General features: G+C 40.0%; 1 protein-coding gene and 1 long non-coding RNA gene across 4 annotated transcripts in view; one reads left to right on the forward strand and one right to left on the reverse strand.

Moving 5' to 3' along the window:
- LOC126480834 (peroxisomal acyl-coenzyme A oxidase 3-like) overlaps positions 1–7,974 on the forward strand; it is a 324,948-nt gene extending 316,974 nt beyond the window's left edge. For both annotated transcript variants that reach the window (XM_050104178.1, XM_050104179.1), the window contains exon 14: positions 7,566–7,974. In XM_050104178.1, the coding sequence (XP_049960135.1) occupies positions 7,566–7,819 (254 nt within the window). In that variant the 3' untranslated portion in view covers positions 7,820–7,974. The remainder of the gene's footprint in view (positions 1–7,565) is intronic.
- LOC126480836 (uncharacterized) overlaps positions 1–21,279 on the reverse strand; it is a 48,894-nt gene extending 27,615 nt beyond the window's left edge. The window contains exon 1 of one of the 2 annotated variants that reach the window (XR_007587471.1): positions 21,162–21,279. This is a non-coding gene — a long non-coding RNA (uncharacterized LOC126480836). Of the gene's footprint in view, positions 1–3,686; positions 3,760–21,161 lie in introns of those variants that run through there. The other variant, XR_007587470.1, reaches the window with a different exon arrangement.
- Between the last annotated feature and the right edge of the window lie 282 nt (positions 21,280–21,561).

Raw genomic sequence — 21,561 nt, forward strand, 5'->3', positions numbered from 1 at the left:
TGATGAAGAAAGTGGTTGGTATCTTTGGCACAGGAGGCTAGATTTTTGGCAATCTGTTGGAGGTTTTGCTCAATGAGGGCTGAAATTCTTTTAGTGGGGGCACAATAACAAGCTACAGTAGGGTGTCCAGGGTGGATTTAGGTGTGTGGAGTGACACAGGAATGGTGAAGAAGAGGACAGGTTCTGCGAAGGACCTAATGCTTTAAGCAGGGATTGGTGGTTATGTTGGACTTCTTGGATGGGGATCACACTGGCCGAGTTAGTAGGTGAAGGAGTCAGACAACTGGCAGAGGCCTTCCGTCAGGTAGTCACCAACAGTGATGGAACTTTTGTCCCCAGGTAGGATGATTAGGTAAGGATCGGTTTTGAGGTTGTGTATGGCTGTCCCTTCTTCTGCTGGAAGGTTGATATTCTTAGATAGGGACTTTGAGAAGAATGGTGAAGCCAAGTTGGAGGTAAGGAATTCCAGAGAGCATGGTTAGGTGGGATGGTAGGAGTTATAATGGTTGGACGGTGGTCTGAACTGGGAGAGACAGTGCTCAGTGTTCGGATTAGGTTGGCTTTGGCTGGAGGGGTTGGTGGCAAAGAAGTGTTTCCATTTCAGGGATCAGAAGAAGCAGATTAGGTCTTCAACAAGTCCAAATGGATAAAGTTTGGTGTAGGGCTGATGGTGAGGCCTCTGCATAGGACTGAAACTTCTGTGGAGCTGAGGAATTTGGTGGAAAGATTAACAACAGTGTTCTAGGATTGTTTTGGCTCTGGATTAAGTGAAGGGTTGGTAGCGATTTAGAGGGATGTGTCAAAGTGAAAAGGTCATTTAGGCAGGGTCTGAGTGTTATGAGGGATTCATGAAGAGGAACACTTTGTGCAGGATAAGAGTTGAACAATGGTGCCTCAATGCTATTACTTACCTTCAGGAGGCGAAATTCCAGAACCACCAATAAATATGTCAAAAGTAGAAAAAAACTGTTCCTACCTTTCATAATAATTAGCTCCTCCATCAGATAGGAAAGAGGGAAAGGTTTCGGAAAAGGGGACATGTTCCTTAGACCTCAGATAGAGAGAGGAAAGACGTGATAAAGATGAAGGGGAGTTATCAGAGAGAACAGGAAGTCAGAGATAGTACATTGGTAGTTTCTGTGGCTGCCACAGGTCGGAGTTATAAATAAAAATGGAATGGGAGGAAGATAAATGAGAAGTGAAATTAATAGTGCACTAATCAAAAGGAGAAAATATGGAAAAACAAGGGAGAGAGAAAGATATAAAGAGGAAAAAGAGATAAAGAGACAGAAGGAAAAGGGAGAGTAAATGGGCAAAAAGGAGAAATGGGGGGGGGGGGGGGGGGGGGGAAGCAGAGAAATAGCATAAAAAGAAGACAAAATAAGAAATACTATAAGTAGACAAAATGGAAAAAATATATGAATAAACAAATGGAAGAGAGGTTTGCTGGTAAACATTAACTCCAGGGGGATGGCGGTTTCTGGGAATATGTTGGAGAGTAATTTCCCATTTCCAAAGTTCTACAGAATGAGTTATCTGGGCACAACTTGTGACTCTCAGTGCTTTCCTCAGAGAGGGAATGGGGATAGCCTTTCCTCAGAGAGGGAATGGGGATAGCTTGGGGAGGAGCAGGTCACTCAGTCTGTGGGAAAGGAGGCACCTGCCTGTTGTGTATGTCAGCATTACTGGCCAGTCATTCTGTCACTTTGTATTTTTATGAACTGGCAGTACTGAGAATATTTGTTGCATTTAATGCACATAAATTAACTAATTGTGCAGACACAATATTAGTGGAAAAGCTGAAAATAGTGCTCGGTAGTTTCAGGGTTTGGATTGTGGTGAGATTGGGACAACAAATAAATAAATTAAGGAAAGCTGTCATCCTTTAATGGAATGATTTCCTACTGAAAATAAAAATCTATGGAGCTTCTTCCCATGTCATTTCATCACAGCACAATAACTGATGTTTGTGAAGAGTCACCTTTAAGAGTAAAGCTTTTATTTTGCTACAATCTATTTATATCAATTAATAATTGAAAAATTTAACTGTAATACCATTAATCTGTTTTGTATAGCGTGCATCTAGTCTGATTTTGTGTGTTTATACTTGTCACACATATTTATTTATACAATGTAATCTGATAGTGGTGGTATTAGATTATATTTTTGTTAATAATATCTTGTTATTATTTCTTGCTGGGCATTTAACATTTTTCAGCTGCAGGATTTTATTTATTTTCCTATAGATCTTTATCCTGCAGAGTACCTTCAATATCTGATATTGTTGACACTCAGTAGACATACAGGCTCTATTGTATTTATTTATTCTTAAATATTGTGCACATAAACTGTTCATTTTGATTTAAATGAATGGCATCATGAAATCATCAAAAGCTGTCGTAATATATACTTATACAAAGACAAGTAGTTCTGGTTAAGGTTCAAGTTACGATCAGTCCAGTTTCGGATTAACACTACATCAAGTTAAAGGAATATTCCTTACTGTCAAAGATATAACTGATTGTAATTGCAGCATCTGTCACATACACATACATTTCCTTTGACAGATATGTACAGAACCTAATTGACAGCTGTGTTTATAGAGTATGAGGGGAATTCAATAAAGACTTTTGTCCCCCTCAAAATACTCCTTGTCCTCCTCTCCTTCCCCCAACGCAGTGCGCTTGTGTCACCTCTTTTGCATTACTGGATGATGTGACGTCTCTTTTAGGGTCACCTATAAAGCTTTCACTGTCCTGGTCTCATTGTTGAAATGGCATCCCATAAATTCCTTTTTGGCCATTGAGTTAAGAAAAAAGTCACACACAGAAAGATTGGGATTATGAGACAGGTGTTTTACCGTAGAGATGTGTGTTTGTGTCAGGAACTCGATAACAGCATGTCCTGGCATGGTCATGATGAAGCTTCTATTAACCAGCGAGGTTCCTTGTCCATTGTGGTGCTTTACCAATTGCTTCATGTGACCACTGGTATAGAACTTTTAAGTGTTACAGGGTTTAGGTTAGCATCTCACTATTGTAGATCAGAAATGGAGAAAGGAGGAGTTGCCACATTCATCAGGAACTGTCATAAATTTAAGAACATAGACATTCATAAATTTTGCCTAGAACAGCATATGGAAGCCTGTGCAACAGAATTAGATTTTCACAAAAAATCTTTCATAATATTAAGTGTATATCGAGCACCTGCAGGTAACTTTAATCTGTTTGTAAACCACCTTGAAGCTGTACTGGCCCATTTAACAACCAAAAACAAAGAAATAGTGGTTGCTGGTGATTTCAATGTAGATTTCCTTAAAGACTCTCCCAATAAGAACCTATTTGAGTTAGTAACACTATCATTCAACTTAATTCCCACAGTAAAGTTCCCCACTAGGATAACCACTTGCTCACAAACAGCCATTGATAATATCTTTATAGAAAAGTCAAATGAACAAAATTATATTACAAAACCAATAGTCAATGGCCTCTCAGACCATGACATGCAGTTCCTTCTGTTAAATGTTAATACTGAACAGGATATAAAATCTGTTAAATCTGAGCTCACGAGGGTAAGCCAAAAATTGATTATTTTAGGACACTCCTCAGAGACATTCACTGGACTGATGTTTACAGTGCTCATGGCATGAATGAAAAATATAACATTTTTGCTAATAAAGTGCTTACCTTATTTGAACACTGCTTTCCCCCAAAACTTACCAAGGTTAGAGCAAAGTCTACAAAGAAGCCATGGATTACTCGAGGAAGAGGGGTATCTTGTAAAACAAAAAGAAAACTGTATCTGTCAATCCGAAACATTTCCAATGTTGATGCTATAGCACATTATAAGAAATACTGCAAAATATTAAAGACTGTAATACGGATGTCAAAGCAAATATATTACAAGGAAAAGATAGTCATATCAGATAACAAAATAAAGACAATATGGGATATAGTGAAGGAGGAGACCGGTAGAACCAGACATGAAGAGGAACAAATAGCATTAAGAGTAAATGATGCATTGGTGACAGATGTGTATAGTGTTGCAGAACTTTTTAACAAACATTTTATAACTGTTACTGAAAAGATGGGGTTGTCAGGTTCGGTAGATGCTGCTATGGATTACCTTAGACCAGACATTTCAAGTAACTTCCATAATATGAATTTGACCCTCACTACCCCAACAGAAATAATGTCCATCATAAAATCTTTAAAATCAAAAACATCTAGTGGGTATGATGAAATATCAACAAAGTTAATTAAAGAATGTGATTCTGAGCTAAGTAACATATTAAGCTATCTGTGTAACCAGTCGTTTATCAGTGGAATATTTCCCGAATGGCTGAAATATGCTGAAGTTAAGCCACTGTTTAAGAAGGGAGATAAAGAAATAGCATCAAATTTCCGTCCAATTTCACTGTTGCCAGCATTCTCAAAAATTTTCGAAAAAGTAATGTACAGTCGTCTTTATAACCATCTTATCTCAAATAACATACTGTCAAAGTCACAGTTTGGATTTCTAAAAGGTTCTGATATTGAGAAGGCTATCTACACTTACAGTGAAAATGTACTTAATTCATTAGACAAAAAATTGCAGGCAACTGGTATATTTTGTGATCTGTCAAAGGCATTTGACTGTGTAAATCACAATATCCTTTTAAGTAAACTAGAATATTATAGTGTAACAGGAAATGCTGCAAAATGGTTCAAATCTTATATCTCTGGCAGGAAACAAAGGGTGTTATTAGGAAAGAGACATGTATCAAGCTATCAGGCATCATCCAACTGGGAACTAATTACATGTGGGGTCCCACAAGGTTCCATTTTGGGGCCCTTACTTTTTCTTGTGTATATCAATGACCTTTCATCAGTAACATTACCAGATGCCAAGTTTGTTTTGTTTGCTGATGATACAAACATTGCAATAAATAGCAAATCAAGTGTAGTCTTAGAAAGATCAGCCAATAAAATATTTGTAGACATTAATCACTGGTTCCTAGCCAATTCTTTGTCACTAAACTTTGAAAAAACACACTACATGCAGTTCAGAACTTGTAAGGGGTGTCCCAAGAGTATATGTCTAACATATGATGACAAGAAGATAGAAGAAGTGGACGGTGTTAAATTCTTGGGATTACAGCTTGATAATAAATTCAACTGGGAGGAGCACACCACAGAACTGCTGAAGCGTCTTAACAAATCTCTGTTTGCAATGCGAATTTTGTCAGACATAGGGGATATAAAAATGAAAAAGCTGGCATACTATGCTTACTTTCATTCCATAATGTCATATGGGATTATTTTCTGGGGTAATTCATCAAGCCAAGCTAAAGTTTTCCGGGCACAAAAACGTGCAGTAAGAATTATATGTGGTGTGAACTCAAGAACATCCTGCAGAAGCCTGTTTAGGGAACTAGGGATACTAACTACAGCTTCCCAATATATTTATTCCTTAATGAAATTTGTCATTAAAAATATATCACTTTTTCAAACCAACAGCTCAATTCATGGAATCAATACTAGAAATAAGAATAATCTTCACAAGGATTTAAAGTCACTTAGTCTTGTACAAAAAGGTGTGCATTATTCAGGAACACACATTTTCAATAACTTGCCAGCAGCCATAAAAAGCTTAACAACCAATGAAATTCAGTTTAAGAGAAGCCTAAAGGATTTATTGGTGGCCAACTCCTTCTACTCCATTGATGAATTTCTGAGGAAAACCAACTGATTTGTATATAAGTACAACATAACTTCTGCACAATTTCAGTGCAGTAATGTGTTCACTGAAAATTTGTGTGTGTGTGTGTGTGTGTGTGTGTGTGTGTGTGTAAGTATAATCTAACTTCTGCACCATTTCAGTGCAGTAATGTGTTCATTGTAAATAAGTATTACAGTAGTTGTATTACATGTTTCTTACCTTATAAATAAATAAAAAACTTTTTTATTTTAAATTCAGTGCAATAGTATTTGTAAAATGACTCTTAGTGTTCATTAAAAAATGACGATCATTCCACTTGGGACCTGTGGAATGGTACATTAGCTTATTTGTTTTAGTTTAAATATTTGTCATGTATTGTTGTTTTTCTGACATGTTCCACATCCTGGAGGACCTCCTCACTACGGATCAATTGGAATGAAAGTAAATCTAATCTAATCTAATCTAATCATGATGTTCTTATAGTAAACTGCAGTGACTGTACTGTGTTGTGGAACTGTGTGAGTGCACACCATCCCCTGGTAATTAAAAAAAATTAACATCGTGGCCTTATTGATTGACTTCCACACTCCTTTTGCGATAGGCATTGACCATTTTGCATCCATTCTGTCATATCAGTAAACCCATGCTTCATTAGCAGTGATGATGATTTGCCACCAAGCATGTCCCTTGTCCTCAATGCATTGTTTCCAGTAGCATTACACAACACAAGCCTTCATTCCCAGTGGATTAGCACACATTGGCACTAGCCTGCTTTTGCTGTGGAGTAAGCAGTCACAGTATCAGTTGTACAAACACCCCAGACATTTTCAAATGTTCTTTTGAAATTGTGTGCGTGCTCCCAACTGATATTCCAAGAATGTATGTAAGCTGTCTCACAGTGAGCTGTGTCATCACAAATAATGATACCTGCTGTGTCGTAGGTTATTTCTGTTACAGCATTAACAGGTGCACCTGCTCCTCCCTGTAATTCATTTTCCCAGCCAGTTTCAAAATGATGAGGTCAACAAAAACATGCTTGATGAGATATTGCAGAGTCCCCAAATGCTGTCTTCAGATTGTTATAGGTTTCGGTAGCATTTTTCTTCAAGAGAACACAAAACTTTATTGCATAATGCTGTTCATGAAAATTAGCCATGACAGTATTTGGAGCCAATTATGAAACACATTTCACTCTCACAGGCTGCCAACACACAGCTGGCAGAGCTATCGCTGTGAAATTTCTAGTGAATAGTGATTATAGTATGTAGAGTAACAGCATGTGGAGAGATGTCACAAGCAAGCACTTAATGGAAGGAAAAAAATTCAGTGCCAGTCTTTATTGAACATCCCTTGTAGAAGAATTCTATTATAAAGTGACGTCCTAAAGCAAACATTTATAATCTGTAACATAAAATGTCTAATTTTTAATGTAAAATTTTATTATTGTACTCACACCAAAAGTCATATCATGTGAATGATCAGTGAATGACAAATAAATATGAAATATGCACCTACTAAATTATAACTTGCATTCTTCAGCATGCTGTCTGGCCAGACAGTATGCTGAGCACAGAAATGGACTTTTGATTTTTACTCTTGGAGATTGACAAAAGAGTTATAAGATAATAAAAGCATGTATATGTGGCAGATGATGTAACTAAAAAGAATTATTTATTCGGCACCAGAGAACTTTCCTTTAATATGGTGTTAATCTGACACAGGCAGATGCTTGCTTGACAAAAACTGGTTTCAAGTGAATACATGTATATTACAACAGTCTTTGGTTGTTCGATAGTGCTGTTCTTTAAGTAAATTGAAGATGTGCAGCACTTCTTACAGATATTTATTTTGCGTTTAAATTTCAGGGGGATATGCAAAAGGACCCCAGGCAGCTGAGATGATACAGGAGGGAATCCTGCTCCTGTGTGCTCAACTTAAAAATAATGCTGTCTCTTTGGCAGATGCCATTGCTCCACCAGATTTCATACTGAATTCTGTTCTAGGAAAGTCAGATGGCAAAATATATCCAAACCTACAGACACATTTATTCCAGAAACCTAAGACATTTGAAAGGCCATCTTACTGGCATGAGCTGACAGCCTTACAAAGTAAACTTTAGTCACACCTGAAACATGATGTATATTTGTCATTTTGAAAGGATTTATAGATTTTTGTGATATTTCTACTACTAAGCCAATTAATGTGTCTTTATTGGCACTGTGACTGCACTGTATAACATGAAATAATGATCTATTTTTAAAACTTGTTGGGAAATTGTGCATCTGTAAATCAATCAAGAAACAGGGTGTTTAATGTACTGATGTTTATGTATAAAATATTATTTTTAGTTTTCAAAAAAACAGAATACACATTTAGAAATACATATTTCACCTTTGTTCCTCTTCTTACATCCTGTGACTTACAGAGGCTGAAGTCTTTCACACACAAAGTCACTCTGTAGTATTTCAGTCACAAATACACTGAAAGTTTTTAATTTTGTGCCAATTGTCTAGCAGAGAAACAGAAAGTATTGTAACTTTTGTTCTATGCACCAAGCAGGGTGCTACCTATTGCAGGTAGATAAATGTTAACTCAACAATTTGTAGCAAGTGATCTCTCAGGTTTTCTCAGCATGACTGATTAATGGTGTTGTTTCCTTTGTGGGCACTAAACTCAGCTGAACAGAAGTACACTATTAATCGTTAGTTGGGTTTGAGTTTCATGATACATGTGTGGAGAAATAATTTCAGAGTAGGAAACAACACTTACAGAAACTTATGAAATTGTGAGCCTGTTTGAGCAGCAATACGCTATACAGTTACTAAAGTCAGAATAGCCAAATCATTAAAGTCCGTAGAAAATGCACATCAATTTGGCTCTTACTCATAAAAAATGGAATATAACTGAATGCAAGTAGAGTCAACAAAGCAGTGATGTCACTATGATTAAGAAGCAGGTAGACAAAAGTAATGGCAGTGACTTTTGTCCATATTAAAAATGAGGAGGACAGTAGGGACATGATAAATGTGCATATTGTGCAGCCATTCATTAAAAAGGAGCACATCACTAAAGTACACTCTAAGAGGAGGGGAGGAGGGGGGGGGGGGGGGGGAGGATGCACCATGAAGGAATTATTCAGCAGAAATGATGTACATGTACAGAAAAACAAATGATTACAATTCCAGAAAAAATAGAATATTTATTTAAGATAGATAGCTTAAGAAATTGAGCAAATCAAAAATGATGTACATGTACAGAAAAACAAATGATTACAATTCCAGAAAAAATAGAATATTTATTTAAGATAGATAGCTTAAGAAATTGAGCAAATCAAAAATGGCTTGGACTCCAGGGGCACCCCAGACATTGGTGGAATACCAACGTGACTGTTGACCACCATATGGTCTGACAGCCACAAAGTGGTGGTCCAGGGTGTCATTTCATTTCATAGCAGGACCTCCTTGGTTGTCATCTGCGGCACACTTACAGTACAGCAATACATCAGTGATATTCTACGCCTTGTTCTGTTGACCTTCATGGCAAGCCATCCTGCACTTACATTTTAGCAAAATAATGCCTGACTGCACATACTGAGTGTTTCTACCACTTGCTAAACAGTGCCTTGGCCAGCAAAGTTGCCTAATCTCTCCCCAACTGAGAACATTTGGAGCATTATGAGCAGGGTCCTCCAACCGCCTCAGGATTTGATGATCAACACACCAGTTGGTCAGAATTTGTCACAATATCCCTCAGAGGACATCCGGTAACTGTATCAGTCAATGCCAAGCCCAATAACTGCTTGCAAAGAGCCAGAGGTGGACCGGCATGTTGTTGACTTGCTCAATTTGTGAAGCTCTTTTTCTCGAATTAATCATCAAAATTTTTGCTGGAATTGTAATCATTTGTTTGTTTGTACAAGTACATGTGATCAAAAGTATCTGGACACCTGAATAAAATTGACTTAAAAGTTCATGGCACCCTTCATGACAGCTTACACTCTCTCAGGCATATGTTCAATCTGGTGCTGGAGGGTTTCATGAGGAATGGCAGCCCATTCTTCATGCTGTACTGAGGAGAGGTATTGATGTTGGTCGGTGAGGCCTGGCACAAAGTTGGCGTTCCAAAACATCCCAAAGGTGTGCTATAGGATTCAGGTCAGGACTCTGTGCAGACCAGTCCAGGACAGGGATGTTATTGTTGTGTAACCACTCTGCCACAGGCCAAGCATTATGAACAGGTGCTCGATTGTGTTGAAAGATGCAAATGCCATCCCCTAATTGCTCTTCAACAGTGGGAAGCAAGGAGGTGCTTAAAACATCAGTGTTTTATTTAGTCGTATGGCTAGGGCCTTACATCGGGCAGACTGTTCACTGGGTGCCAGTCTTTCAATTTGATGCCACTTCAGTGACCTGCATTCGATGAGGATGATGATGATGACAGGACAACACCCAATCGCTGGGTGGAGAAAATTCTCAGGCCCAGAGGACTGACAATCCGTCACGCTGACCGTTCAGCTACCAGGGGTGGACACAACATCAGTGTAGGCCTGTGCTGTGATAGTGCCATGCAAAACAACAATGGGTGCAAGCCCCCTCCATGAAAAACACGACCACACCATAACACCACTGCCTCCGAATTTTACTGTTGGCACTACACACCCTGGCAGATGACGTTCACTGGGCATTCGTAATACCCACACCCTGCTGTCAGATCGCAACATTGTGTACCGTGATTCGTCACTCCACACAACATTTTTCCACTGCTCAATCATTCAATGTTTATGGTCCTTACACCAAGTGAGGCATTGTTTGGCATTTACTGGCATGATGTGTGGCTTATGAGCAGCTGCTTGACCGTGACGCCCAAGTTTTCTCACCTCCCACCTAACTGTCACAGTACTTGCAGTGGATCCCGATGCAGTTTGGAATTCCTGTGTGTTGGTCTGGATAGATGTCTGCCTATTACACATGATGACCCTCTGTCAGTCAACAGACAAGGTTGGCCTGTATGCTTTTGTGTTGTATGTGTCCCTTCACATTTCCACTTCACTATCACATTGGAAACAGTGGACCTAGGGATGTTTAGGAATGCGGCAATCTCACATACAGACATATGACACAAGTGACACCCAATCACCTGATGACGTTCAAAGTCCGTGAGTTCCGCGGAATGCCTGATTCTGCTCTTTCACGATGTCTGATAACTGCTGAGGATGCTGATATGGAGTACCTGGCAGTAGCTGGCAGCACAATGCATCTAATATGAAAAACGTGTGTTTTTGGGGGTATCCAGATACTTTTGATCATGTAGTGTACATCACATCTAATGATTTCTGTCCAAATCAGGTATTTCCATTGGGTGCATCTTTTTTTCTCATCGTAGAGTGTATATAAATCAGAAAAAATGATCAAGCAATCCAAGGTGGAAACTAAGGTATTTTTCTGACATGACCAATGGAACAGATTGATACATACAATAATTCAGAAAAATTAATGAAATCAATACAGTTCTACATCTACAAGCACGTGTCAATGGCACATAGCACAGTACCATGTGTTAGGGTTTCTTCCCATTCTAATTGCATGTGAAGAATGACAGCATAAATGCTCTTGTGTGTGCTGTTGTTAATGTAATTCTGTCTTCCCAGTTCCTACAGGAACGATGCATAATGCGGCAAAGAACGTCTCTGCATTCTTCACTTAATACTGCTTCTTGAAATTTGTAAGTCGGCTTTTGTGGATAATCTGCTTTACCTTCAGAAGTCTGCCAATTCAGGTTATTTAGCATTTCTGTGACGCTATGTGATGAGTCACATTTGAGCAACATTCTAAGATGGGATGCACAAGTGATGTTTAAGCTGTCTCCTTTGTTGATGGATTTTGTTTTCCCAGTATCCTGACACCACACCAAATTGTGACACCTGCCTTATCTGTGACTGAGCAAATGTGATCATTCCATTTCATATCCCTGCAAATTCTTACAGTCAGTCGCGAATTGACTAATGCTTATTGTCAGTCATGGATATTATAGTTTCTTTGTGCATTTCTATACACTTACAGCAAGTTGACAATATCTGCACCACTTTGAAATCCTGTAAAGGTCTGACTGAATATTTCTGCATTTTTTTCAGACCATACTTCATTACAGACAACTGCAAAAAAGTCTGGACCAAGTCATTAACATATAATATTAACAACAAGCGTCTGGACACACTTACTTGGGCATTTTTCAGTGACTCTCCATCTGGGATAATGTGCTCTCAGTGGGTCAGCATTCATTTGCTGGTTATGGGCGTGGCAGTCCTGGGTTTCCTGAGCTGGGGACTGGTGACACCAGTCCCCCATAAGCTCTGGGAATGCTTCAGCGACCACTGTGTGGTGCAGTTGTTGGAAGTTGTGTCACAAGGAATGGGAATCTTGGCTTGACTGCCTGGATCATGGGGATAGTAAAAACCTCTATTTAAAAAGAAAATGAAGAAGAAGAAGAACAACAACAACAACAACAACTCAATCTTAAGGTGTGCTGTGCATCGATGAGATGCACGGCTGTTGAGGTGGAACAGTCATTAGCGGGTAACCTCTGCGGAAGCTGCTGCACCTTAATTGTATAAGGCTTATGCAGGAAATTAGGGCTCTGTTTGGGTGGTTGGGTGGACTCTTTGTTTCTGTAGCTGCTTGTGGGATCACTATGGCATCCACACCTTCTCATGCACTTACTCCTGACAGTTTTGGTGGTCCATTGAGTGCTCACACCCCCTTCAAAGCGAGCATGGGACGTTAGCCCTCCAGAGTGATCTTCCTCTAAAGTTCAGGCATTGTATCATAACAGCATGTGGCCAGCAAGTCAAAATGAGGAGAGAAGATGGCATGTTTGAGAAGGTATCACCTTCCTATATCCAGAAAAGCATTAATGGTTTTGTTGGAACCATCAGACCCATTAAAACGGTTGCATAATGGCACATTGCTGGTTAAAACAACAATATCACAGCAAGTTAACAACCTTTTGAAGTCAAGGAGTGGTCACATGCAGTAACATCATGCATGTGGACACATCAGACCTACAAGAGGAATGGGCTGACAAAGGGGTCATTGGGGTTAAAGAAGTAATGCATCATGTCAGTGGGAAAATCAGACTTATTTACATTGATGTTTGACTCGACGGATTTCCCAGATTATATTAAAGCTGGGTTTTAAGGCAGAAAGTCAGACCATACTTCCTCAACCCTGTGAGTGTTTCAAGTGCCAGAAGTTCGAGGACATCACTCTCGGGAGTAATGGACGAGCTATGGGTGGTAAGTGTGGTATGCCTGTCCACCCTGATGGAACTATGTGTACCTCCCATTGTCTTTGCGTCAATTTAAAATGGAAGCTTCAGGTAGGAGTATCAACAATGTAGCAAAAAAACAGATTGCTACTTATCATAAAAAGGCACATTAAGTTGCAGACAGGCAAAATTAAAAGACAGTTACATAAAGCTTTTGGCCACAGCCTCCATCAGTAAAAGAGAGACAAATGCACCATTCATACACACAAGCAAATACACCTCATGAACACAAGAACGCCAACTCCAGCATCTCGGGCCAGAACCAATTGTGTCAATTGTTCAGGTCCACATACATCTTGGAGCAGAGCATGTATGGTGTACAAGGAAGAAAAGAAAATCCAGGAATTAAAGCTGATTAATTGTGTATCTTACACTGAAGTGAAGAAGATGTACAAATCCCTTCAACGCCCAACATTTTCTACTTCATTTACTCCAGTACTCATGAAGAAATCTGGGACGGTGAGTGTTTCCACCTAGACATCACCTGCAAACCTTGATACCAAGATATGCTCTTGCAAGTACACCTGTAGCAGTGGTAGCTCAGATTTAACTGTTGCCTTCTCCACACAACTCCTACAGTGATCACTGCTGCTCCATCCAAACTCCAATGGTGTCCACTACTTCCACTCCTGCTGTTGATGCTACTATGGCAGGGAAGTTACTGCACACTAGGTTGGCACTGCATACTTCAGTATCATCAAATCTGAAGGATAAGACTAAGGTAAGTGCACTGTCAAGCAGGCAGAATCAAAGAAGGTGGCTTGTGAGATCCAACAACACTCAGAGGATGATGACTTTACTATGGGCTTTGATGAACCCTTGAGTCCACTCAGTTGTCCTCCTCCTGAAGTGGGTTCTCCCACACACAGGGGCGCAAAGGGAAAACGCAGACCTCCCAGATAAATACCTCCTGTGCTTCAGTGGAACATGAACAGGTACAGAACATATATGGAGGATCTGAAACTGTTGGACAGGAGAGATGCCTCTATCTGTGTCTACAGGAAACACATTTTAAACATAGTGATATCCCTGTGCTCCGGGGATACATCCCTCATCAGAAAGCTGACCTCAGTGGAGACAGGGCTAAAGGTGGGGTGGCTATCTTTGTGAATGACACATACCACTCTACTTCAGTCTCCGTCAGAACAGCTATTCAGGTAGTTGCTGTCATGGTGTGTGTTCCATTTGCTGTTACCATCTGTAATGTGCATCTGCCATCCAACTAAATTTTGGATAGAGTGGGTCTTTCTGAACTAATTTCACAACTCCCCTCAGCCATCCCTACTTGTAGGAGATTTTAATGCACATAATGTGCCTCGGGGGCCATGTTGTTGAAAGCCTTATTGTGTCAGAGCGATTATGTCTTTTTAACGCTGATGGTAGCACACCCTTTAGCACTGCCATGGGGCCATTCTTAGCCAGAGACCTTGCTTTCTTTTCTCCTGCCCTTGTCAATGCTGCTCAATAGGAAGTAGTGACTGACCTGTATTCCAGTGAATAGTTTCGTATCTGGATTCACCTCTCAGATAGAGCTATACCTGAAAGGAAACTGCCACAGTGGATGCTTATAAGAGCAAACTGGATACTATACAGTAAGTTAGCTGTCTTTGAATGGTGAGAGTTAGCTGTCTTTGAATGGTGAGATAGTGTCCAGAACTGGGTGAATCAGATGACTAGCGTGATCCACCATGCTGCTGATGCATCTATCCCCAAGTCTTCAGACCGACCTCAGAGGGAACACATCCCATGACGGAACAATGAGCATTGCACCATCATCAGGGAGAGACAAGTGGCTTTGTGAAGGTCCAAATGTCAACCTTCTGCTATGAACTTTTCTGCCATCTGAATCATGGGGGCCAAGGCACAATGAACAATCAGGGAGAACAAGAAGAGGTCTCGGCAACTGTTTCCGGACTCAGTCAATCGTTCCACTAGCTCTTCAAAGGTACGGGAAGTGATGCGGAAGATACCTGACAAATGGGCCAGACAACCTGTGACTGCTTTACTGTGGCAAGGATGTCTGGAATCTACACCTGGGGACATTGCAAATGCCATGGTGGATGACTTTGGTTTGATCACTACCACTGAAAACCAGGACCCAGCTTTCCACTGCCATCATACATTGGTGAACAGAGGTGGTTGTATTTTAATTCCACCAATACTGAGTATTTTAATTCCACCAATACTGAGAAATATAATTGCCCTTTTTCGATGTGGGACTTTGAGTGTGCCCTGTCTTGGGTCAAGGAGACTGCCCCAGGTAAGGATTAAATTCCATACAACATGTTACAATACCATCACCAGAATGACAAGGAAATACTCTTGTCCCTTTTTAATGCAAATTTGTTAACCAGGGACTTTCCCGCTCATGGAGAGAGGCAATTTTAGTAATCCTTCTGAAACCAGGGAAGGACTGCACATTGCACAGTACTTACCATAGCATGACCCTCACATGCTGCATGGGAAAGACTCTAGATTGCATGGTCAATCACGATCTGATTTGGGTTCTAGAATCATGGGACCTACGTAGTCATTCCCAGTGTGGGTTTCAGAGGTATTGTTCAACCCTTGACAACCTCACTCTGCTGGAGGCAGAAATCCAACAATCCTTCCTACACAGACAGCAACTCATAGGTGTTTCATTGATCTTGAGAGAGCCTATGAGACTACATGGAGGCATCACATCCTGGGACAGCCTCACCAATGGTTCATCTGAGGATGATACCAATTTTTATACGGTTCTTCCTTTCCAGACAATTTTTTTTCACATTATGTTGGTGACACACTCTCCGAGTGATTCGAGTAAGAAAATGGGGACCCTCACAAATCTGTTTTAAGTGTAATTCTGTTCACTATTGCCATCAGTGGTATTACATCCACAGTTAAGTCTCCTCTTCAATGTTCATTGTTTGTGGACTACTTCACTTTCTTCTGCCCTTCCTACAAACTTGCAACATTCATTCATCAGTTGCGACTTACGATACACAGATTGGAGGAGTGGATAGACAGTACAGGTTTTAAATTTTCCTCTGAAAAATGTGTTTTGTGTTCATTTTAATTGATGAATGGTGGTCTCCATGTGGTTCCCAAGTCATGCAGCGACCGTAAACCATAAAATTACCAAATATGCAGCAACCAGTCGCAAAATCGTGCTTTATTTATTCACTTTTCAAATCAATTTCAACTGATTAACAGCCATCACCAGTGCTACAAATACAAGAATAAAAATAACTAATAACAGTGACCAAATGAATAAATGTACATAAAGCAATGTAAACCAATTAAATGTATAAGATGCATTAAACTATTTAAAATGTACATACAAATTTACCTTTCAACTAATATGTGCCCTGAGTAGTGATACATCGAGAATTGACTATGATAATGAGAAACCATAAGGGGGCGCTGCAAAGCAAACCTGCTCTCTATGCGAAAAGATAAAACTAAAATAAAAATGAGAAGAAGAAGAAAGAGGCTGGTTGAGGCTGATAAACCACCATTTGTCATCCTGTAGCAGGTCCTCACAATGCATCAAATGTACAGTCTACACTCTCCATGCCACAATCACTAGCATTCCTTACCGCTGTTTGCCCTACACTGGACTGTCTATTTAGAAATAGGCCATGAGCAATGAAGTCATTCAGCATTTGTGTGCAGCAGGACTTAGTGGCTTTTGATGCAAACAATATTTAAGGCTATCAGCGCAATAATGGCCAAACCCACATTTTTGGAAAAAATGAGATATTCACAAACATCACTTTACGCCCTACCATTACATCCTACAATTGCCGGACATGTATTTGGACACCATGGACAATACGGCAGCATCAGATGATGTGTATGCACAGTGCAGTGCCATACGAAATGGGGTGCAATAGTGGCCTATGCCATGTAGGCCACTATTGCCATGTAGGCATAGCCAGTAGACCGGTGTGATAACATATGGTACGTCATACAGCACGTGGCAGCTGGTGGAGGACATAGCTGCAGTATAGACTCACAGTATTGTGGTCAACACCCTGCTGAATTCTCATTAGTTTGTGTCTGACGATGTTGAAGCTGCGTTGCAAAGTAAGGATGGTGTTATGTTCCCTTGTTGGACTCATATGATTTGATATGGACACAGGTGCAGTTAAGAAACATTTCTGTTTCAGACCTATTTGGATCAGACACTACTACCGATGCCTCAGACGGGGAATGTGCACCTGGCCGATTCAGCCAGTGTGTATAAGTGGTACAGTGGATGAGTTACGCATCATGTTAGCAGAGCCCAATCTACCCATTACATCGAAGGATAGCACACCTACTACATCAACCATGGATGTATCAGAGGGGGATCATAGTACTGGTACTTTAATTGCACTGCAACGAGGAAGAAAGTGGATCCAGAATGCACACATGTGGGCATGGAACATTCGAAAATAAAAGCAATCGAAAGGGGAAGAATAAATTAATGTGAAGGGAAATGCAGTGCCAAAGAAATGTCCCATCCTTGGAGCATGTGCGTTTGTCAGAAGGAATGTAGTCGACATTTTTTATCTGAACAACAGCAACATCTATTTGACTCGTTCTATGCATTTGGGAGTTTTGACTTGCAGTACATACATTTTTGCTATGGTGAAGATAGTCCCTACGGCACGTGTGTATTCTTCTGGTACTACAGAGTCACGAAGAGTAACAACATGGCTATACCAGCTCCAGAATGAAGAGGGAGTGGACGTGAAGTTGTGTAAAATGTTCTTTAAGAACATTTTGTAGATATCAGATGGTAGGATTACAAGGGTTCTTTCACACACAGTGCAGCTCCAGACCCCACCCATTGATAAGTGAGGCACATGCCCTGCTAAAAAACAAAACACCAATAGCAAAGACAGTTGCAGTAGAGAACTTCATAAAAGGTTTCCAGCATATCAGAGCCATTATGCACGAATGAATGAAACAGTGGATCAGAAGTATTTGTCACCAGACCTGAGCATGGAGAAGTTATACCATTTATATGAAGCCGAGCATGACGATATGGTCTTGTAATACATGTTTGGTCAGATATTTGATACAAGATTTAATCTGTCCTTTCATCCCCCTGCAAGTGATTCCTGCCATAAATGTGACCTCTGTAACATCAAACATGCTGCAGCTGACACCGCAGAAGAGGAGGGTAAATGGGAGTGTGAAAGAGAGTTACATCAATGAAAGGACAAGAGGGCGCAGACGGGAATGCATCGTGATGCAGCAGAAGAGAGGCATCAGGACAACGATATGACTACAATTGCCTTTGATTTGATGAGGACTTTACCGAAACCAGTACTTATGACAGGTATCTGTTACTACAAGCAGCAATTGTGGACATACTGCCTTGGAATACACGACCTATGTACCAAGAAAGGTATCATGTATGGAGTGAGGGCAAAGTATCCCAAGGACCGCAAGAAATTTGATCATGTCTCATGCATTACATTAAACATAACATCCAGATAAAGTGACATTATGTATTCGGATCAATGTGGCGGGCAAATTGGAATATAAAAATGGCCTTACTGTGTAAGTTCATGGTTCTGCATCCAGATTTCACACCTAAAGAAATCCACCATAAATTCCTAGTCAGTGGCATTCATACCTACCATGTGACCAGGACTTCGGTATCATCGCGAAGAACAGGAAATTTCACCTGAACATATATACACCCTCTGACTGGATGAATGTCATTATCACTGCACGAAAACAACAACCCTTCACAGCTATACCGATGACAAGGAATGATTTCATGTCCACACTACATTTAGAGAGAAACATATGTAACTGTAAAGTGTTGACACAAAATACCAGGGTGCAATGGTTCCATATTCAGTGGCTTCAGTATAAAGCATCCTCTCACCATATCATGTTTTATAATCATTCCAATGAGCCAGATGTCCCGTTTGCTGAAGTTAGTTTTGCTAAACAAGGGTAGAAAGTAATTGAGACTCTGGATGTACTAAATCCCAATGGACATGCTATTAGCGCATTGAAAAAGACTGATTTAATGACGTTGCTGCAATTCGTACCCCCACTGTACTATGGTTATTATCATAACTTGAAGACATCTGCACAGCCGTGTGGCAACACCATCCCTGTAAATGATGATATGGATGATGAACATTAATGCCTCATGTGTATCTTATCCAATGTTTGACTATAGTGTGTAAACCAATAATGGCCTATCCCACGTTTCGTGTATTACGGCCAACTGCGCCTAAACAATAGTGGCCTAACCCACAAAAAAAAATGGTCTAAAAACTTTATTACAGTTAACTTCACGTTTAGCCAATTACTGGATGCCATACCATGTTATGTATACCACAATCATTGTTATACACCACAATACTACCTTACACATCAATTCTTCAAACATTAATATCTTCTAGCGGCCATTCCCACAAACTAGTGTGCTGTGGGGTAGGCCACTATAGCGCTGATAGCCTCATTTCTGTGCTTCATTATGGTTGGAGTCATGTGCTGCCCTGGTTAATATGGAGGATTATTTAAGGTCTATCAGTGTGCAAGAAGATTTTTACTCCTGCCTCTGTTTTTAAATTGATATTTTACAAAATTCTAGCTGAAAATTGTGACCATGTAGTCATTTACATTGATGGCTCTAATCAGCATAATCCTGATGACTGTGCTGCATCATCAAGAGTACATTTACAATGTATGACACTTGATTATATGTGATCTTGAGGGCACTGGAGAAGAGGCAGTGCCTTCCTGCTACCACATTCCTCTTCTGCATCAACTCTGTAAGTGCCCTTCAGGCTATCGGCCACATGTATCCAGCCAAAAAGTATCTTCATCTGATTCATGACACCCTTTTCCATTTACAGAGACATGGAAAGGATGTGTCATTCTGCAGGATACCAGGCCAAGTGGACATTCAGTGTAATGAAGTGGCAGATGCAGAAGCTAAAGATGCCTGTTTGGAAGTTGGAAGTTATAATTTCTGAATGTGCTGCCCCTGTCCATGCAGTTACCTCACTATTGAGGCACATCATGCATGTGTGGGAGGAGGAATGGTTAGAGTTGGAGAACAACAAGCTGAGGCCCGTGGAACCAACGACAAGGCCGTGGAATTCCTCCTTCCAGCCACTGCAATAGACAATAAAACATAGTTAAGTGGCACATGCCTGGGCTGAGATATTATATGGCTCCACTGCCTGGTTAGGTTGCAGTCCAAATAGAACCAGTTTTTCCTCTTATCAGCTGTAAGATTTCAGGAGGTTACATTTCACTATCTTCTTCCCATTGTATCCCTTGTGCTTCGTGTGGTGGAAGTTGTATGGTGTCATTGTTCACAACTGTGATGCGATCAACATCCCTCTGGCATTGGTGATGTCATTGGTTGGAATGCTCAATTGAAGACATGCACAGACAAATAGGTAAGCATGTTAAGTGTTGCCATCTGTTGCTGGTACAGTAAATGTCAAATATTACATTGGTCCAACTCCTACCTATCACATTAGGATGCAATACAGCACAGAAAATTTCTTGGGTTTCTCTAGATACAATTTCTGTATTGTCAAAAACAGGTTAACCTTCCTTCACACTTGAGCCTCCCTCTAATGGAAAGAAGCTGAACAGCTGACTACCACGATAGCCAACACTGCCGAATGATAAACTGACAAAAGTTTATTAACTTAATTTTAAAAAATTTGGTGGCAAAGGTGGATTATATTGGAATTAATAAAAGTCCAAACATGAAATATGAGTTGTATAACATTTAATTACATAAATTTATGAACCAAGTTTAGAGTATCTGAAGTCTTCAGTTGGCATATTCAGTACAGAATACAAATACTAAACATGGTGGATGTAGAAAAGGTAAATACTTACAGAAGTGTGAAAGTCAGTGGAAATAATCGAAAGAGATCAGAGTTGTCACAAAGAAGTTGAGAAGAAGAAGAGTAAACAATTATAAAGGTGAAGTGAAATGGCCAAAATCACAAGGTTCAGATCGTACTCATTCAAGAAGATGCTTTGATATTGTACCTGCAGAAACACACGAGAAGCTCTTTCTTGATTTCTGAAATCTAAGTAACAGTGATGTTCAAAATTCTTATGTAATTGGATGTGTGAATATTAATCTTGTCAAGAGGAGTTATACCAACGTTCCAGAGAGGAGCAGATGGCAGGCAGCCAACATCCATACGGTTATCGTTGTTGAAGTAGACGTTCAGACTTGTTAGAAAGCTTTGCTACCAATCTTTGGTGTAAGCAGTGGATGCCTACCTCCTGTAATTCAAAAAAATAAAATATCTGGAACTCCTGACACAAGTTTCTATGTTTGATCATACAACAAAACACTAGACTACATTTACAGTGATAAATTTCCGCATGCCCATTCTCAGGAGTGTGCTAGAGGGCCAGTGTCCTCCATCATTTTTTTCTTCCATTATTTCACTTCTGATTCCAGTTACTATCTTTTGAAATGAATAGAAAATCTATTGCAACAAGAGATGCATTATTAAACAGACTATACATTTTTATTCATTGACATTTATAAGATAT

Source organism: Schistocerca serialis, chromosome 5 (assembly GCF_023864345.2).
Source record: "Schistocerca serialis cubense isolate TAMUIC-IGC-003099 chromosome 5, iqSchSeri2.2, whole genome shotgun sequence".
NCBI classification, from domain to species: domain Eukaryota; kingdom Metazoa; phylum Arthropoda; class Insecta; order Orthoptera; family Acrididae; genus Schistocerca; species Schistocerca serialis.